This window comes from Anser brachyrhynchus (assembly GCF_964034855.1).
Source record: "Anser brachyrhynchus genome assembly, chromosome: 1".
NCBI classification, from domain to species: Eukaryota; Metazoa; Chordata; class Aves; order Anseriformes; family Anatidae; genus Anser; species Anser brachyrhynchus.
This window is the reverse complement of record NC_137694.1, coordinates 203,109,339-203,130,005: the sequence shown is the minus strand read 5'-3', so window position 1 is coordinate 203,130,005 and position 20,667 is coordinate 203,109,339. Positions and strand designations below refer to the sequence as shown.

Below are 20,667 nucleotides of genomic sequence, written 5' to 3'. Positions count from 1 at the left end.
AGAGGTCTTGTTCTTCTCCCAGTGCAGAGGCAAACATAATTAATATATCTCCTTTTGTCTTTTCACTATTTGTATTATTAATTAACTCTCAGAAGAACATAATTAATTCCCCACACTCACACAGTAGCAAACTTTACCTAAGGGTTTCACCAGATGATCCCCTTCTTTTCCACAGGTTCACCAGGCTGCTTGACCGGCTTGCAGCCGAAGATGACTTTCCATCCCCTACGTGCATGCGGACCACAGTTGATGTGGTGAACGCGCTGCGTACGTTCCTTTCAGGCTTAGCAAGGATGATATAGACCTTGGGCACAAACATACAGCCAAGGGCCACCGTGGCACTCAGACTCACTGAGAAACACATGGTGATAATCTTGTAGTTGCTTCCAAAATATATTGGCACAAAAGCCAGCCAAATGATGCAGGTGGTATACATTGTAAAGGCAATATACTTTGCTTCGTTGAAATTAGCTGGGACATTTCTTGTCTTAAATGCATAAAAGGTGCAACTCAAAATTAATAATCCATTATATCCAAGGGGAGTTACAACACCCAAGTTGGTGGTGTTACAAATCAGGTAGACCTCTCGGATGCTTGGGTAATCATGCATTATATCAGGTGGCTCCATTATAAAGAGGGCAACAATTATGCCTAATTGTATACATATCAAAATAAATGCAATAACCAGTTGGGCACAGGCACTCATGAACCTAGGTTTCTTTGTACAAATTTTCTTCTTGCTGCCAGCCAGGATTCTTGCAATGCGGTTGGTCTTAGTTACTAGAGCAGAATAACTCATAGCTGGGGAGAGACCTATGCCAATTCGTTGAAGATAACAGTAAATCTGTTGAGGTTTTGCGATGAGACAGAAAGTGCACAAGTAACCCAAGCAGATGCCAGCTAGAATGATATAGCAAAGTTCTCGGCTGGATGACTTGACCACTGGAGTATCACGGTACATTATGAATATAGCTGTAACAAACAAGGTGGCCAGCAGACCCAGGCATGCAAAAACAACTGCTGCAATTGGTTCAGGATCACCCCATCTGAGATACTGGACTGGGATGAGGTCACAACCTACAGAAAAGAAAAAGAAAAGAAAAAAAAAAGAAGGTAAATTGAGGTGTGTAGGTCTGAGATTCTTTAATGATAAAGCTACATATTCTTCTGATATTTTTATTCTTTTTCTCGTTCAGGAATTTGCCTTTCTAATAAAAGTAGGCTAAGATTTTGTTGATAATAATGGCAATATTTTTCAGTGATAGCTTATTTCAGTAACAAAGTTTATCTGTTTGAATTCTAACACAGTGATTGAAAAAATGACCAAACTGATTAGGAGAAGTCATAAGATCACAGAATCATAGAATGGTTTGGGTTGGAAGGGACCTTAAATATCATCTAATTGATCTGTCCTGTCCCATGGGCAGGGACACCTCCCTCCAGACCAGGTTGCACAAAGTGCATCCAGCCTGGCCTTGAGCACTTCCAGGGATGGGACATCCACAGCTTCTCTGGGCAACCTGTGCCTCGCCATCCTCGTAAAATTTCTTCTTCATATCTAATCTAAATCTACCCTCTTTTAGTTTAAAGCCATTACCCCTTGTCCTATCACTACACTCCCTGACAAAGAGTCCCTCCCCAGCTTTCCTGTAGGCCCACTTTAGGCACTGGAAGGCTGCAAAGAGGTCTCCCCAGAGCCTTCTCTTCTCCAGGCTGAACAACACCAACTTCCTCAGCCCGTCTTCATAAGAGAGGCTCCAGTCCTCTCATCATCCTTATGGCCCTCCTCTGGACTTGCTCTAATACTTCCATGTCCTTCTTGTGCTGGGGGCCCAGAGCTGAACCCAGGGCTCCAGGTGGGATCTCACAAAAACAGAGCAGAGGGGGACAATCCACGTCTCTCCAATTTAGAGAGAAGGATATCATGGGGGAGAGTGTCAAATATTTTGCACAAGTTCAGGTAGATTATGTCAGTTGCTCTTCCCTTATCCACCAATGCTTTAACCCCACCACAGAATTCCACCAGATTTGTCAGGCATGATCTGCCCTTAGTGAATCCATGTTGGCTGTCACTGACCGCCTTCTTTTTTTCCATGTGCCTTAGCAGAGTTTCCAGGAGAATCTACACCCTGATTTTGCCAGGCACAGAGGTGAGACTGACTGGCCTGTAGTTCCCTGGGTCTTCCTTTTTCCCCTTTTTAAAAATGGCATGACTTCCAGTCAGTGAGAAGTGCATTGGACTGCCACATATCTGAAATATGACAGACAGTGGCTTAGCAACTACATTCATCAGTTCTCTCAGGACCCATGAATGTATCTCATAAGGTCCCATGGACTTGTTCATGTTCAGGTTCTTTAGAAGGTCTCAAACGTGATCTTCTCTTACAGTGGGATGTTCATCATTCTTCCAGTACCTGTCTTTGCCTTCTGCGATTTGGCTATGTGGCTAGAGCGCTTACTGGTGAAGACTGAGGTTAAAGTCACCTCAGCCTTCTTCATATCCCAGGTAGCCAGTGTCCTTCTGGAGAGGGCCCACAATTTCCACAGTCTTCCTTTTATCACCAGTAGGTACATACCTACAGAAGCCATCTAGAGATGTTTAAGCCTGGAGAAGTCATCTCTAATCACAGTGGAATTTTCCCTTTAAATTATTTTAAATATAGTAATTTATGAACAAACTTCAATATCAGATTTCATTTCTTTGATGTAAAATGTTTCAGAATTGTCTGTATACTATATACCCTTTAAGAATCAGACATCAATCATATTAATTATAACATATTCTAACTGTGAATTATATTGGTGCTTGTTTAATGATTATGCAGAGATTCTACTTGTCAAGAAAAAGAGAGTATTTCCTTCTCAGATATGATACCTTTTCCCCAGCCAACCTTTTCTTGGATTAAAAATGCAGATGATACGTAATTTGGGATGTCCCACCATGCTCATTTCTTTACGTGTCGTTCATGTTTTTGAGACTTTTGAGGAATTAGTTCCCTCATATAACTCATGAAATTAAACTGATTTTAGAGTCAAAGTTGAACTAAAACTTGCAATGATTTCTAAGGACATTTATTTTTTAGTTTATGCACAGCTTTTAACAAGTCATTCTTTGTGCATATCATAGGCAACAAGCTTTTCATTCTGCAGTGCACATATCAATGGACAGCAATAAAAACTCGCAGAATATTTGTTGTTGATCACCCTCCTCTGCCTCTCCTTTTCTTTTGCACTGTAAAGCCTGTATGGCTCTGGAAGCCAAAAGGAATAAGGAGAGGACCTTGCTGCTGTGGGATGCAACTTCCTGATGATAGTAGACACATGGGTACTACCAGCCAGGGCGGGACTGATGGAAGAAGATGCTGGAGAGAAGGAAATGCAACTAAAAGCTTTCATTTTCCCCTATACTTGTATTTAGTTTGACTAACCTTGATTGCAAATTATAAATGACTTTACAATTTAGGACTTAAACAATCAGATTGCTTGCTGTTGGCTGGGTTAGACAGAAAGAGGTCTCAGGGTGGATGGTGGTAAGGGACTTTTTCCCCATGGGGAAGCAGTGCTGGGCACTCACCTGTCTATTCTCAGCAGTGAGCGTACTCTGGACGTAAACCAGTCCAAATTAATTAGGGAGTATGGGACCTCTATATCTTGCTGATCAGGAGTAAATGTAGGCATCATTTTTTGGGGGGATTTTCTACATGACAGAAGTCTAGTCCTTGCCCTTTCTTTTCAGTGGAGCTTAAAGTATTTTCAAGGCTGTAACTGATATTCTTAATGGTAAAAATATTTCCATGAAAATGATATTAATTAATATTACAATTAGATCTTCTGTCATTTCATTATTTCCATATTCTATATTTCTATATAATTAAGGTTATAAAAAATATAAGCAACCAAAATATACTGGTATAATCAATAGATTTTGTGGCAACAGCACAAGGCAAATAATTCTGTACTCCTGCAGAAACATCTAGAGAATTGAGGTAACTAAATCTTTGACATTACTGCAGTTAAAGGATACACATTTGCAGTCAATCCAGAGTAACAAAATTTTGCTCTTAGTTACTGAAAGCAGATTAATTTGCCATTTGTATTTTAACTGCTTTGGTGTGAAAAGCTTTCTGTTGCAATAATAAAGTTATTTCTATGTCTTAATGTAACAAAGACATTTAGATTTTCCTGAAACACTCCCATGAGCATTCATTGAAAATACCTGTTTGACTCCTTTTGGTTTTAAAGGGTTTACTTATATAGAGTGAGGGAGACAACAGGGTATTTCATTCTGACCTCATCAAGATTAATGTAGCACAGGAATGGCATCATTAAAATTATTTTATACCAGTGGGAGAAGGGTGAATACCAGAAAGCATACTCTGGTGTGTGAAGACATACCCCATGTGGGTTCTTCCACAAGTTTTATGAATGTGACCTCTAAATCCATTTCCAGATTCACCAAAATTTAATAAATGCTTTGGAGAAACAATTTGTTACTAGCTTCTAATGCTACTATAGAATCTTGGATAGGAAATTTGAAGAGAAAACATTTTTACGTGACAACTGGCCTTTACATGCAGACAATGATATAGAGTCTGACTTTTGCACAGTTTCTAACATTGCAACAGAGGTGAAACATAGCCAAGCATTTCTCAGTGTTTTCAGACTATTTCATGCCTTCCTTGCTTTATTACCCTTTTACATTCTCTTAATAAAATACCTGAGAAAAGAGATGAAAACTTTTTTTTTTTTTTTTCTCTACATCACTTGGTGTATTTAGCAAGGGGAAAAGGGGAATGTTAAACTATGCAATGATTTATTCTTCAGTTAAGATTTAAGAACTGGATATTCTTTATAAAAGAATGACTGGTGTGGTTTTCATATAACAGTTTTGCAGCTAATCATTTCTAACAGCACTTTGCAGAAAGTGGCAACTGGATCAAGTAAAAGACATATGGGAAAACAGCACTGTCACTGTTCAGGTCAGGCTGATGACCAACATAATACCAAGGTAAATGATGAAAAATACTAACAAAAGAGCTCACTAATATCCCCTAAATAAGTGTATACTCAATGGTCATTTGGACAAGATTCTGCTCCACAGCCCAGCTCTTACACTTCATCAACATCTCCAAGCACCTGGAAAGTCTTCTCTCCTTGCTGGCTCATAAACTGCAGGCGGAACAGAGCCAGCAGCCCTGTCTTGTCGTCTGCAGTGTACTAAGGTAATCTTTCACTTCTGGAAAGGCAGTTAGGAGCCAGTCCAATTTGGAGCAGGTGTAGAGCTGTTGTACTCTGTGCTCAGGAGTGTTCTGCTTCTGGGACCAGAGCCCCAGTAAAATTGACATAAAACTATCCCTATGTTTCTCTAGCCAGAGACATAGCCAGTGGGAGCAAGGTACTAGACATCCATGTGAATAGCAAGAGAAGCAGATATAAAATGTCAGAGTCCTATTTGACACACTAGGGAAAGGTTTTCTAAAAGGAGCATAAAAACAAACAAACAAATAAATAAATAACAGATAAGGAAGATTTCCTTGGGTGGGAAAAAAATAAAAAAAAAATAATAAAATAATCTGTTATTCCAGAAGAATATCTAGTTTCTTTAAGGGTCGGCTAAGTTGTGTCATAAATAAGATGAGAGCCCTTGAAGGCTTGACCACCATCATAGGTCTGTTAGTGTCTTCTGCTCTCCCTGTAGAGCTAAACTTATCACTTACTTCTGATCTTTCATATTGCTTTAAAATTAGTTCATCTGGGATAAGAGTTCACAAATGTGAGGCATTGTAGTATTGTCCCCATTTTCTGTGGATTTGGTCATGACACTGTTTTAATTTGTTATTACAGCCTCAACACCTAAGAGATTTTACTGTGTCTTCACCATCCATAAACCTGTATTATTTTAGCACTGAAAATAACTTTAGTAGTAGGCAATATAAAATATATAATTAAACTAGTTCTAAAGGTAAGCATCACAGACTAAGGTTTGTGAATAGGATACATCCTGCAAAGTGAAAGGAATTCAGTGAAATCCCTTAAATCAATGTTATGAACTAAAGTTTACTGACTCTGCACATGGAGAGGAAAAATGAGCAGCAAATCCTGCTGTTTTGTATATTTTTCAGTGGTTTAAAGCATCCTGGACAGTGAGTTAAACACCTTAACATAATACTTGTTTTTTTTCCTTGCTTTTCACAGATTCTTTCATGAATATTAGGAGTTTAAATGTAGTGTAAAAGATTCTCCACATAGGGCTGGCTTAGCATACATTATTTAAAGTGTATTGATGCCATGCTATGCTGAGAGGGGACATTTTTAACATTTCATTACTAACTTCTGGTGGCTTTAGCTTTAGTAATTTGAAATATTAAAATCAATAGCTGTTTGTCTTGTTCTGGTGGGACTTCTCATAGTTGCTAAAACAGGAGAGCATGTAAAGGTGACCAAGTGTTGGCTAGGACCTGCTGCAGGTCCTAGGCTGGCACATGTACTGAAACTATCCATGGGTTTGTGTGGTCAGTGGGTGAGGCTGAGAACTGAGCACGTGTCTCTTCTGCATCCTCAGCAGAGTAGAAGCTGGGACCTGTCACATCCTAAACTACAACAGCTGGGGCCTCTGCATCTCAGGTTTATTTTCAAGCAAGTCAACTATAATGATTTAGCTCTGCATTCTAGCAAAAGGCAAGGCCATGAATAGTTAAAGTTTCTCTGCTACCACATGAGGAATGATTCCTTAATAACAAATGTGCAGAGTGATTTGAACAACTGATGAATTGCAACAATTTGGTACATCCATATGTTAGCTCTAATGTTTTGATTTAAATTTCACCCCCCAAAAATGCTGTCTTCATGAGTTTTAAATGTTTTGTTCAGAATATGTCATGATCAGCAAACTTTCCATAATGTAAGGAACAATTACAAGTGGATCCTTCTGGCTTTCTTGACAAGTCCCCCTTCATCCAGTCCAGGAACCTCTAAGAGCTGTTCAATAAGCTCAACATTCTTGAACCAGCTCACATTGGCATGAAATGCTGTTTGGCTCATGCTAGATACTTGGAATTTAAATAGGCTAAAATCTAAAATCCTCATCTTACCTGAAACAAGAAACTGAGGGAAGAGAAGTCCACAAACCCAATGACAAGGGAAGTGAGAAAATGACAGACAGAGATCCTGGTCATAATATTGCCACCTGAACACTTAACTCATCCTCATCTGCTTTTTCCCAACAGGCTGACGTGAGAAGGAATTATGGAAATGGCTACATTTCATTTGGAATAAAAAGGAAAAGGACGTGGAAGATCAGGATGAAAATTTGATTTTAACTCTGCTGATGTGTATCTATAATGCTGAAATCAACCTAACTAAACATAGTGTCCTTTCTCTACCCTCTGTCTGAATTATAGCCTTAGTAATTATGATCAAAAGCAGGATCTTAATAATGTTTCAACAAAAAAATCAATGTCAGCACAGGCTAAATTGTGTTCTGCCTTATGCTCACAACTGTCAGACAATTGCTGAAATTACCAATGGTTATAACTTTATTACAAGCTGTGATAGAAGAAAGCCATTTTACAGCAACAAGCAGTTACTTTGGGAAAATATTTCAGGCACGGATATGAATGTTATTTTTCATTCAGGTTCCAGACTTATGAGACATCCAGGCTTCAGACCCCCCCACATCACAGCCCAGATGGGCAGGTTGCAGGAAGAACCAGCCAACCCCTGCAACGATGTGCCATATTTCAATACTGAATATTGCCCCTGCCCTCAGCCCCATGGGCAGTGTGCACCAGGGCTCCTGGAGCTCCTGGAGCTACCTGTTTTCTGCTGATCTCACTGACAGCACAAGCAATGCCTCCAGGATGAGGGAGCCATTCCGTTGCATTTCTCAGTGCAGACCAGTGCAAGTCTAGGCTTGGGAAAGAGCATGCTGTGAACAGGGTACAGAACCAGTGTGTTCAGAGCCCACTGAGATGACTGTGTCACTCAGAGGTGGTGTCATTTTTTCAGTCCTTTCTGTTCAGGGATTGTTTGGATGCTCCAGTTCTTACCTGGCACTTTCAAATAGGAAGCTTGGATAATAATGCTGCTGTCCTGGGCATATTGCATCTTATCAGGTGTAAGAATTTTTAGTGACTATAGCAAAATATATATTTGTGACTGTAATTTAACAACTAATACAATAATTTAACACAATAATTTTTGTGACTATAGCCTTATCCATGAATGTCAAAGAAAACTTTTCAAGAACTGTAAAATACTTCAGCTCCTATGTTGATTTGAATCTAATTAAGAAAATCAAATAACCAGCATATTTGGAGTACACAAGGAGTGAGGAAAATGTCAATACAGCCTGAAGATAATCCAAATGTCACTTAATTAATATCATCTGCTTTCTTTGTTATCCCTGAGGTTACTAGACAAAACTGTTTCTGTTATTGTTGTGTGTTGTCCCTGAATCACAGAAAAAGGGAATAATTGTCTCTTCCCTCCACTCCCAAATTCCCCTTAAAACTGTCATTAAAACAATCACTAGAGATAACTGGAGCAAGATGTTCCTACAGCCATTGACAAAGCTATGGATTACTGGTTTGCTTGTCTGGTCTTCCCAAATTACCCCTTCTGAATGCAGAAAGTCATGTCCTCAAAGTAAGCTGTTTTTCTTGGAGAACCAAAAAGCTGTCCTCATCAGACTACTGAAAAATTCATTGCATTGAGGTTTGGACCAGAGATGTCAAGAAAATCCCTTAATTTACATCTAAATACACCTAGCATTCATTTCTTTTCCTTCTGCTCTGAAAGTAACACCATGAAGTACTATGAGGAAGAGTGGAGAAGTGGGTATATAATTCTGGACGTCAAACCATGAGTTTCTCCTGCTATAATTGAATATGCCTCAGCCACACTAGTTAACTCCTGTGTGAAGTAGGGACTCCTGTCACGTATGGGTGTTTTTAACACAATGCATGAGGAAGAAAGGGAACTACAGTAGATCGAAAAATACGTCTTGACACTAAGGCAGGAGGAAGAAATGGACTTGGATTTCATTTTGAGATGGTATATGTAGACTGGGGAGAAAAGGAAAAAAGAATTATTAAGTCTGTGTTCAAGGCAGAGCCTGCTCCCTGGGGAATGTTTTGTGCACAAGGGATGAGAAAAACATTTAAGAGGAAATAAAATATTGGCAGCTAAACATTGTCTTTCTAGTCTCAGCTTCTCTTCTAGATGGAGATATTTTCCAGTAACTGATTTAATCAAGAAAAACTCTTCCTCCCACTTGTCTTTCCCTTTGGACTTGCTAAGCCTTATTGTACTTGAGATCTCACAGCTCTTTTTCTGTTCTGAGAATAACTTTGTTTTCCTACACATATTGCATCCTTTCTGTCTTCTCGCCTCCTGCATCTGAATTCTGATATTCCACAGGTGGCTGAAAAAACAACACTAAACTCTGTTCCTTTCTGTGTTCAACATCCTAGCCATTACATGTTTTATATATTGATGTTTGTGGCACAAAAGTGATGCTGGCCATTGAGCACAAGAAAGATGAAGTAATGTTTTGTTGTGTGAGCCAAGAAAGCATTCCAAAAATGTTTTTATTTAAGTTTAGATCTCTGGCAGACAATGAGGTGTTGTGCCACATTGAAAGCCTTCTCAGTTGCATGGATGATATATTTACTGGAGATGCAAAACCAGGACTCTCATATGAAAGTGACAGTGCAAGGAAGACTTACTCCAATGAGCTTTTTATGTGTAGCCTTGTGGAGCTAACCTTATCTAAGATATGGCTTTATTTGGCAGCAAAGAGGCATAGACTGCTGCAGTATCAGATGTAGGGACATTTCAAGGAGACTGGTGTATGCTTTGTAAAAATAACAGGAAATTTCCTAACTAGAATACAAAATACACCTCCCTCTCCTCACTTTTAATTCACATGTATTACTAAATTTTATGCTGTAAACAAGGTTAGACTGAGAGACAGTTTCTTTACAAGCTGCAAAAGTTGGGGCTATAAATATGATCATAAAAATATACAGCTCAATATATTGTATGGATAAACTGGGAATAGAATTTTTAAAATCTGTTTTTGATACAAGGCTAAATAAGACCAGATCCAGCCATAATGTGAATAGTAATTTAGATGGGAACTACAGAGCCATGAAGCTATGATGATGGGTGTCCTGTTACCAGGAATGCAAACAGCAGTACTTGTGGAAGCCTAGCGGGGTTCAGTGTCCAAATACTGTCTGCTGAATTTGTTCCTGGCTGAAGAGCAAGGGCTAGATCTGCTGAGGAGCATTGCTTGGCACTGATGTCCAGGAGGTTGTTTTATGTGTGCATATCAGCTTTGGTCCCTGTAAAGGCATAAAATGCATGTCTAAAGCCAGATGAATGGTTTTCAAAATGTAGCAGCACATGTATTATATGAAGCAGTTGGCTTGACTAAAGATATCTACTTTCCTTTAAAATAATCAGAGCTAGGTAGAAAACTGTTGATTCATCCCACAGGGACTTTCAAAGTGCCACCCTCTCCTGCTCTTCCATCCTGAGGGCAAAGTAACATCTTCAAAAGATAAATCCTCCCACAAGCCTAGACTAATGCCTTGGCTGAGGCCAAGACCTGAGTGCCCTAGGGAACCAGGAGAAAGCATTGAACCCCAAGGCTACCCTGGTGGCTGTTCTCTTCACTTTGTCTTATGCACAGTTCATAAATGCTAATTACCCCAAATTCTCTGAATCAACGGGCAGTTCCCATCACCCATGTTTCAGAACTGGACCCTCTGCCGATCAGATAAAGCACTTAGAGCTTTCCCTCCTAACCTAGTTAGCAGCTGCTGATCCAGTTGATCTACTTTGGGTAAAAATTCAGGTGCTCATTGAAACAAAGATGTGATAGGGGATCTGCCACATGTCAGACAAGAGCCCTGGTGTTTGAAGAGTTGACTGTTTGCAATAGTTGACCTTCATAAATTGACCAGGCTTGACCAGGCCTGGTCCCTGCAATGATGAGTCTTGGATTCTGATGGATGGCCTAGCTAGAATGTGAACCTGAGCTTATACCATGCCCTGTGTAGTCTGCACTGGGAGAAAGGGTCACATGGGTCAGTGCTCTTTTTCTTCTTTTTACCATTCCCATGACATAAGAAAGCTTTCCCTGATGTGAGAGGGATTATCTGTGTGATTGCCAAGGGCTCAGGAAGGCAGGGCTTTGGGAGCAGGGCTGGAGGAGAGCTTACAAATCTATTTTATTGATATTTCACTTTTCTTACTTCAAGATTGTTTCTCAAAGGAAGTTTCATATTTGAAATTTTCTGATAAATCCCCTATCAGTTTCATGACTAAATGATATTTTTGCAGTAATTAGGTATCCTAGCTTGTATTACCACAATGTAATATTCCATACCAGGGAATTATTTTAATTAACTTCATTGATAAAAATCTATCTATAGGCCAAACCTTGCTTGACTTTCTTTCACTTACATAAATTCATCCAGCACTGTTTTTCCTTTTGTCTTCCTTCTCTTTCGTCTCATTTATTTCTTCCCTCTTCCATAGAAATAAGTAAACTGAGTCTGTGAGCTTCTCTGGAAAAAGCCTGTCTCTTCTCCCTTTGTACAGTCTGTCACAATGAAAACTTGATCCCTGAACAGCATTTTGAAGTGTCTGTGTGCTCTAAGTGTCTGCATACTCAAATTCTGTTTTCTAATTATAAAGAAGAAGGACTGTGGGATACAAGTGTTACAGCGATTTTGCCTCTGACGTAAGCAAACTGGCATTCTGCAAGAGCATAGAGATCTACACCATGGAAAGGAGAACATGAATATTATATTTTAGCAGACTCCATGGTGAACAAAGGACTGTTGCAAACCTAAGTCTGTTTGGAGCACTCATGCTGACAGAAGCAGTAACTGCAACTACTAGTTCAGAGTAGAAAGGAGATATTACACACCTCTTTTGTGCCTGCTTGGGAAGAAAATAAAACCATCTAAAATCTGACCTCCCTTAATAACTTTTCCAATGATGACTCATTTTTTCTACCTGTTTGATGAAGCTCATGATCTCATGCCCTGTTTGGTGTTAGGACAGCTTTGAATTCAAAACCAGGATTAGATTTTTTATTTCTAGATCCAGTAATTCATGTCTTTAGAGAGCAGCTCAATTAAATGAAAGACTCCTGGATCTTGAGGCAAGATGACAAATACCAGTCTTAATTCAAATTTCAGTTTTATCCCTTGGTTCAATCTGATTGAAACAGTCCTTATACTCACATATATGGCTTTTGTTTCTTCAGCTTAACAGATGAACATTTTAATTGACAACATAAGCACACCCATAACCTATTTACCTGTAAGTTCATCGTTGGGCCAGGAGCCGAGCTGGCAGGCTTTGCATGTGTATTCATCAAAGACATATTCATTCTCTTTACAAGGGGTGCAGGTCCAACAGCAACTGACTTCTCCTTTACGGATCACCTGAGACAAAAATCAACATTTGGTTTAGCAACACAAATATACATTCGTGCTACCCCTGTTGCTACCCCTGATTTCTTTATTTTATTTTATTTTATTTTTTTTGAGATTTTTTTTAAATTTTATTTTAAAGATAACTCCTTTTCATGATATGCTTGCTTATCCAAAACCATGACCCAAGTTCTCAGTTTTCACACCATGTACGTACCAGTAGAAAAAAAACATCAACTGAACAAAAGTATAGATGGGGTTACAGAACCACAACCTGTGATTTTTCCCTCTCTTTGAAGAAAATTAGTAAAATTCAAAATTTCGTAGATGTCAATGTGCAAACAGAAACCAATGCATGATACTCAAGACATATAACTCACTCCATTGTGGTCAATACAGGGAATCATGTCAGCAACATTATTTAACAGAATCACAGAATCGTTGAGGTTGGAAGGGCTCTCTGGAGGCTATCTGGTCCAACTTGTCCTGCTCAGGCAGGTATACCCAGAGCAGGTGGCCCAGGACTTCAAAAGCCCATGGGGTTTTCCAAGGCGGGAGACTCCACAACCTCTCTGGACAATCTGTGCCAGTGCTCTGTCACCCCCACAGAACACAAATGCTTCCTTATGTCTTGTGTTCTTGTCTGTACCCATTGCCTCTTGTCCTGCCACTGGGCACCACTGAGAAGAACTTGAGCGTTCATTACCCAAAGATTTTTGGGTGGTTATTTTTCATCCAGTTGTGAGTAATTTGCTAAAACAGATTTTTTCCAAACATCAAACTGAGCATCCTCTTCCAGAATCATTTAGATTACTGCATTTCTAATTAACATTTAGGAGTGAGAATGTTATCTTCATCCATTTTAACATCTGACCTGATTTCTCGTTTTATAATTTGCTACCAAATGATATTGCATACTCATGATTGAGATGCAGATTTTTCAAGATCCTTATTTATCATCTCTGGGCATTGAAAACATCTGTGCTTCTTGTCAATATGTCTTTCTTTTGAAAAAAAAATTATTCCCAGTCTCTCTGTTCTTTCCAAACAATTTATAAACAAATAGTTCCAATTATAGCATAAGAAGTAGGTTGACTTACATTTTTTGGCTGTTTTTTTAATGATTAATTTAGAAGGGGACTTCAAAACCAAATGTCTTTTTATAACAATTTCAATATATGAAATACAAAGGAGTGTAACCAAAAAGGACTGTATTGCTCATATTGCTTTTTACAATGCAGCAGTGAAAAAACGTTTAATTTGCATCTTTTCATCAGCAACATGAGGACTTGAAAACTACAATTTGGGGTTTTGGTTTTAAAATTGTAGAGCATGAAAAGAGGTAAAAATCACCTGAACTTGGAGAAAAGCAGCAAGAGCATAAATGATTTGTTCTATAAGGGTTTAGACTACAGCTACTTGCAAAGCAGCATATTGATCCTCCAGAAAAATTCACATCTTTGGATTTGTTCTAGATCAAAATGAAAGAAAAAGCCAAAAACGTGATTTTTTAAAATATATTGTGTTCAGGAAAATAAATTTTCAGAAAACTTGTACTAATTTTTAGACATATTTTGGTAAATGATGCATTATAAAAATCATCATTTTACACCGTCTGATACACTCAAGAAAGTGAAATGTCAAAATAGAAACCATATGGTATTATTAAAACAATTTAATCAAAACAATTCATTTACAGTTTTCTATTAAACTTTTCAACAAACCAACTTCTTCTTAAATTTCTTCTAAAAGACTTAGAATTTGACAAATCTGACAGAAAACTAGTACACTGAGTATTTTTTTCCCAGCACTAACTGTAATTATGTATCTTTCTCTAGGAATCGAAAAAATTGTTCTCAACCACTCAGAATCACGTCAGATATTTTGTATATAATCATTTAGCCAACTACTTCTTCATCCTTTTATTGGTCATTTCTTGAACATTTTTGTGTGAACACTTTTAACAATAAAGCAATCTATTCTGTCCCTTAAGAAAAATAAAAAAAAAATAAAAAAAAATTTCACCCTCTTCTTCTCATTGTCTAATTCTTTGAACCTGTACTTATTCAAATAATTGTATGTCTTTGCATTATTTCAAATGTATAGAGTTAGGTTGTGTTTGGATGTTATCCTGTCTTGCAGGTGGATATACCAAATACTGCTGAGTAATAGCATATTATTACACGAAACTTTCAAATTCCTCCATAATAACTCTGTCCCACAAGATTCTGTAAGAAAACCACCATGGAGTTACTCAAGGTCATGCTTTCCCCACCATCTGTGAAGGCCATAAAGATAAAGGACTGTAACATAAACTTTGAGATTTATAGTCAACAGCCTAAAGCAGAGAATAAAGAAAACTTCAGATACCGGACTTCAAGTATATGTACAAGTGTGTGATGAACTGCCTTGACAGAGAAGAATCCTCCTGGGAGTTTCCTTGAAAGCACAAGCAGAAGGTGGAAGGAATCTTAATGAAGGTTAATAAAGACACTTCCCATCAACTGAGCTGTGGAAACATTGTAAAGGATCTCAGAGCCACCCTGTTCTGAAATAATATCTGTTTGTCCATACCTATCCTCTCAAATATGTCTTTGTAGCTGGAGCAGGCTAGCATGCTGTAAAATTATGATTAATTACTGTGGGTGTAATTCATCCAACTTTCCTTTATGTGTCTGCTGAAAGTGTGTTCTTATCTGAACCAACTGTCCCAGCTGGACAGTGAAAAGAAACAAGTGCTTCTATATCAAGATTCATCTTATCTATTTTTAAATCCTAACTGAGAATGAGAGGACTCCTGATCTTGAAAAATCTACGTATTTCCGCTGACTATAAAGAAAGTTTGAAAATCTCATATAACTTTACATGCATGCACTGGAGACACATGCATTTAATCTGACGAAACTCGTTTACTGACTGCCAAAGACCAGCTAGTGAATAAATCATGGTAACTGTCCTAAAACTGTACAAGACTGAGAAGAGTTTCACCCTCTGTGTTGCAGAGCATGGTCAGCCTCCCATCAGCCCCTGCTCATCTTCCAGTGAAATGTCAGAAATTAAAATTGCCTTCCCCCCCCCACCCCCCCACCCCCCAATCTTAGCCACACTGTTGTCCCTACTCATCCCTTCAGTCCATGAATTTTCTTGTAAATGTCTGCAAGGTAAGCCAAGGACTTGCAGCATTTTTAGATTATTAGTGTCACGGGACGCTCAAGAATAACAGAGTACCATTAATATATGACAGATTTGTGCACCCCCACTCCTTACACCAACAAGGAAAGTGAGAAAGGAAAAATCTAAAACCTAAGGAAGAAAGGAAATGATAAAACAAGTATGATTTAAAAAAAATAAAAAAATAAAAGTTAGTTACTAAAATTTACTTACTTTTACTGAAGTTCTAAGTAGCAGTAGTTACTGATGTTCTCTGAAGATACCACAGATGTAAGGTCTGAGTAATAATGTCCCAGTTTAGGTGCCTAAGTCTAGCACTGAATTAGTAGCAATTATTATTTATGAATTACCTGCAATTGTACTGACAAATCCCAGTCAGGGATTTGCACTCTGATGAATCAGATATCAATAAAATACGAAACAAAATAAAAGAAAATAAAACAAGCAAAAAAGCAAAACCTGTTCTAAAGCATTTGGAATAAAAGTGTAAAAAAGGTAACAGTTCATAGATGTAGGAGTACAAGAAAATAGCAATTCATGAAAACAGTGAGATGACTATGATCCGAGTAAGAACTATATACATAAGTTTGTACACTTTAATTAAGATAGATGATACTGTCTCCATGCAAGAGTCAGGAAAATCTTGTTTTCAAATTTCATGGCTATGTATACAACTGAAATAAATGGAGAAAATATTTACCTTTATCTGGCCTTTTTCACAGGGTTCACTGCACACAGATCTGATGATATTATTTTTCTCTGACCATATTTCATCATCATCCATTTTCAGCTCACCATTGTCCCAGCTGCCAACATTGATATAATCAAAGTAGTCTTTGCCCATTTTCTTAAAATTCATGATTTCGTATCTTTGGAAACACAAAGGGAAAATAAGCTGAGTTTAGGAGAGCATCATCTGATCTAGTGAGAGATGTCTCTGCCCATGGCAGGGGTGTTGGATTAGATGTTCTTTTAAAGGTGCGTTCTAACCCAAACCATTCTCTGATTTTATGATCACAAAATGTTTCACGTTAAAGTAACACCATACAGTCAACATCAAGCTCATTAAAAGTAAATGAAAAATTTCCAGCATTATGCTTGCCCTTGAGGTTCTCCCTATATATATATATATATATATATTTCTTTTTTGATTTCACCATCTTTCTTTTCCTTTGCATTTTAATTTGTTTTCTTCTGAGACCCTGAAAATTCACCGAACCCTCAGAGGCTAAATGACTGAGCTCTTTAGACTGTTTATTTTTTTTTAAGGAAAACAATGAAACAAGACAAGATTCACACTCTCTAACTTTAGGCATTGAAATGTACTAAGTAGGGAACCTCAGCTATTCTAGGTCCCTTTTATAGCAGATGCAGAGAAATCTAAACACATGATGGTGATTCCCAATACCAAATGCTCCCCTCTGTCTGCAAGTGCCCATTTAGCTGTTGAGATTAAGCCAGGTAAGTGAGGTAGAAGCAATCTAGACCTGCAGAATGAAAAGACTTCGACTGCATAATGCAATTTGGTGTGACGCCTGGAGAGGTATCAGGCATCATCCATCAGGCACAGACTCCAGGACTCTGGGACTTGCTGGAGTCTTCAGGGAGACCCGACCAAGAGGCACTGCTTCCTTATTTCTTTTTCTTTCACAGCATTGTAGCATCAAATGCTATTATTATCCATTCACACAACCCACTTCACGTTTAATACCTCACGAATAATACCTCAGTGATCAGAACATGTTTAATTCCTCATAGAATACAGTACGGAAGGGAAAGACTATTCGTACCTGAGTTCTAGGCTGCTTCTGGGTAAGACCTTTTCGACCTTTATTAACAGAAGTGTTAACAGTACAGCCAGAGCTGATCCCAGTGTTCAGGCTCACATTTCTCCCTCTCCCTCTTCCTCTTACTTTCTTATTAGCTCCCACAGAGTCCTAAAGAAAGTCTGTGGAGCAGCCTAGGATTCCCCAGCCTCCTACTACCATGCTGAACACCAGGCTACCTTTCTGCCGTACAGGTCAGTTCTTTTGGCACTTATTTGTAATTCATGCTTAGACAGTTGGGCAGTTCCTGAAGTAATGACGTTATCTGTTCTTTACTTCCTTTTCAGTGAATTTTGCAGTAATCACACTAAGCAACATTATATTCACTGATGAAAAATAAACAAACAATATAGACAGAAAATGAATATGAATGTCATCATAGGCCTATAAAACCTGGCTGAATCATAAGCGAGGAGCCTATGTTTTCCTGGCAGCAGGCAAAAAAATTAGTCCCCAGGAGAAAGCGTATTGACTGAGCTGGATTAAGAGTGATATTGTCAGAGCACACATTATGAAGCCCAATGTAAAGATAATGAAAAGAACCAACCCATTAAATCATACAGACTCTTAAATAAGATACTGAAGGATCTTTTATAAGTTTTGAGGTAACTGTTTTGAGGCTGGCAAGCAGTAATCATGCTATAACATCAATATTTTTCCGAGGCTGACATAGTGCATATATATAGTAAAACTCTTCTGAGTAAAACTCTTCTTCTTCTCTATCCATGGATCTTAGAATGCTTTAAACAAAGAGATAAAGTCTAACTGCCTCAGTGGAGAAACTATGTGAGGGAGTCAATGCAAGCAACCTGTGAAAGAAAATGGCAGTGGAGCCTGACTGAATGAGCGATATGTCGTTACCCATATCATGAGAGTTTTGAATCTTTCCAAAACAAGAGGAAATGAAAGATAACATAGCTAGGAAGAAAAAAATATGATTATCCTAGATTTAGAGTATTTTACTTTCCATCCTGTACAAAGAAGTGCCCACAGCCTTGAGACTCAGCTACCTTGTGAAAGTTAGAGAAGTGAATACCAGGCTGACACAAACTAATTTATTTCAGATAATGCATACACAAACCCAAATAAACAAGTTGATTTTATACGTTTAAAAAACTTTTTTTTTTTTTTTCTGAGGTTCACAGACACAGTTTGTTCAAGGATAAACAGACTAACTCAAAAGTTAGCCCAAAATCCCTTGTGGGGTCTTTATTCAGCATTGTCAGGACATCAAAACACTCCTCTGAGGGTTGTTTTGTTAAAGCTGTCAATTCAGAGTTTTATGGGCAGATGAACAAAAGTACTGCCAATGCTCATCAGACCACAGGAACTAAAATAATTATCCCTCCACTAGCTGCAAAGTAGTTCCATGCATACATCCCAGGGGGAATACTGGAAAGAAACCTGACAAATTAAATAAACCTATTGCCTCAGTGTGTAGTGTCTCTCACAAGACCTCTGAGGAGAACAGTGCCGGTGGACTGATAGTAATAGCCAGACTCAGGAAGTCCATTTCTACAGTGGAAGTTCATGAATCACTGGTTCCCTGGAGCTTTCTTGAGTTACCGCAGGGACAGTTTATCACTTTAGGACAGGAGAGACCAGATGGTGCAATAACACATTTCCAGCAGTGCCCTAATCGCAGTGCAAAACACTTGTTTCAAATCAGAAGTGCCACGAAGTTGCTGAGAATCCCTATCCTGTTGGTAGCAAAACCAAAATATTAACATCTTGTTTTTCTTGTTTTTTCTTGCCTTTTCAATTTTTTCTTTGGAATTTCCGTAGTAGTTACATGTAGTTGTTATTTCCCCAAGAAATCATAGATGTTGCTTTTTTTTTGTTATTATTTTTTTTCCCATGCCTTCTGTCCCTCCTAAAGCAATCTCTCCACCAGACTATCTATCTGTTTAAGCTCAGCATAGAGATAAAAGATTTTGGAATAGGGCCAGGACTGGAAGCATCTTGTGAGATTAATCATCTGATGTATAGTATCAAAACCCTTTTGCTATAAATTGAAATCCCAAGCTATCTAGGTCAGAAAGGCCTTTTATGTAGTGTTTCCCTGCTTAACACTAGCACCACAGTACAGCTGCGAGGATTTAAATTTCTGTTTAACAAAGTGAAGATGCAGATATCAACAAAAGTGAACAGGGTACATGAGTCATTCCAGTACAACTGCACCCTCTCCCAGCTGTTGCACATAGTATTTGACAGTGCTCAAATGACTAGAAACTACTAAAACCTGGGAATTAAAGATGGTGTTTACTACAAACCCTTCTTAAACACTAAACAGTAAATTTTTACTCAGTGTTGGCTAATTTAAGCACATAGTCTGGATTTAATCACATGACAATTTTAGGAGAAGAGGGAACAAAGACCCACGTTTCTAAAATGACCAAGTTCTGAGTACATTTTTCCCCTCACACATTTAATTAGTTTGAGTAGACAGAGCACTACTGTATCTCACACACGGAGGACCCATGCTCTACAGTGAAACACTGATGCTCTACAGTGCCTTGAGCAAATAACTATACACAATATAATTCCTTCATCTTGTTCCTTAGAATTTAATATTGAATATAAAGAGACAAAAGACATTCAGTTAAATTCCTTGCAACAAATGGAATTAAAGCGTTATTGTTATGCATGCCTACATGAGGAAAAGGTAACGATAAAGGTCTCTGAAAAATGTAGATGTTGTCTTTGGTCTATGTCATTTGTTTGCTGAAGTCTTCAGTCTTTCTGCAAGAAATGAGTGAAAAAGGGATAGAAATAAGGTAGGATGCAATCCACTGCATCCAAACATCACTAAATTCAAATGGGAATCTTTTAAGAAAAGTCTTTTTAAAATATTATATCAGAAAAATCCAGACTGAGCACTTTTCTTCAGAATTCAGCTATTTGTAAAAATAGAAATGTTTAATGGAAGACAGCCTTGCTCACCAAAACAGTGCTGAAAATAAATTTCCATCCAAATTTTTCCTGGATTTCTGCCAGTTTGTGTTTGAGTTCTCCTGCCAGCTCATGGTGCAGTTCCTTAGAGTCTGAGTATGAAGATTTCTGAAATATGTGTCTCCAGAGAACTGGTTAAAGCAGACTGTTTTGTAGGTGGCTGGCCTGCTGTCTTTTGGGGAAAATGCTGACATTACAGTTTTTCAAATAAAATGAGAAAAAAAAATCTGAAATTGCAGAAAACTTTTGAAATATTGCAATAT

General features: G+C 38.2%; 1 protein-coding gene across 8 annotated transcripts in view; it reads right to left on the bottom strand.

Annotated features, from left to right (window-relative positions):
* The window catches only part of GRM5 (glutamate metabotropic receptor 5), a 289,524-nt gene that overhangs the window by 32,664 nt on the left and 236,193 nt on the right, over nt 1–20,667 (bottom strand). For all 8 annotated transcript variants that reach the window (XM_080567411.1, XM_080567412.1, XM_080567416.1 and 5 more), the window contains 3 exons: nt 16,327–16,495; nt 12,341–12,467; nt 138–1,077 (listed from right to left, as the gene is read on the bottom strand). In XM_080567411.1, coding sequence (XP_080423537.1) covers nt 138–1,077; nt 12,341–12,467; nt 16,327–16,495 — 1,236 coding nt within the window. The remainder of the gene's footprint in view (nt 1–137; nt 1,078–12,340; nt 12,468–16,326; nt 16,496–20,667) is intronic.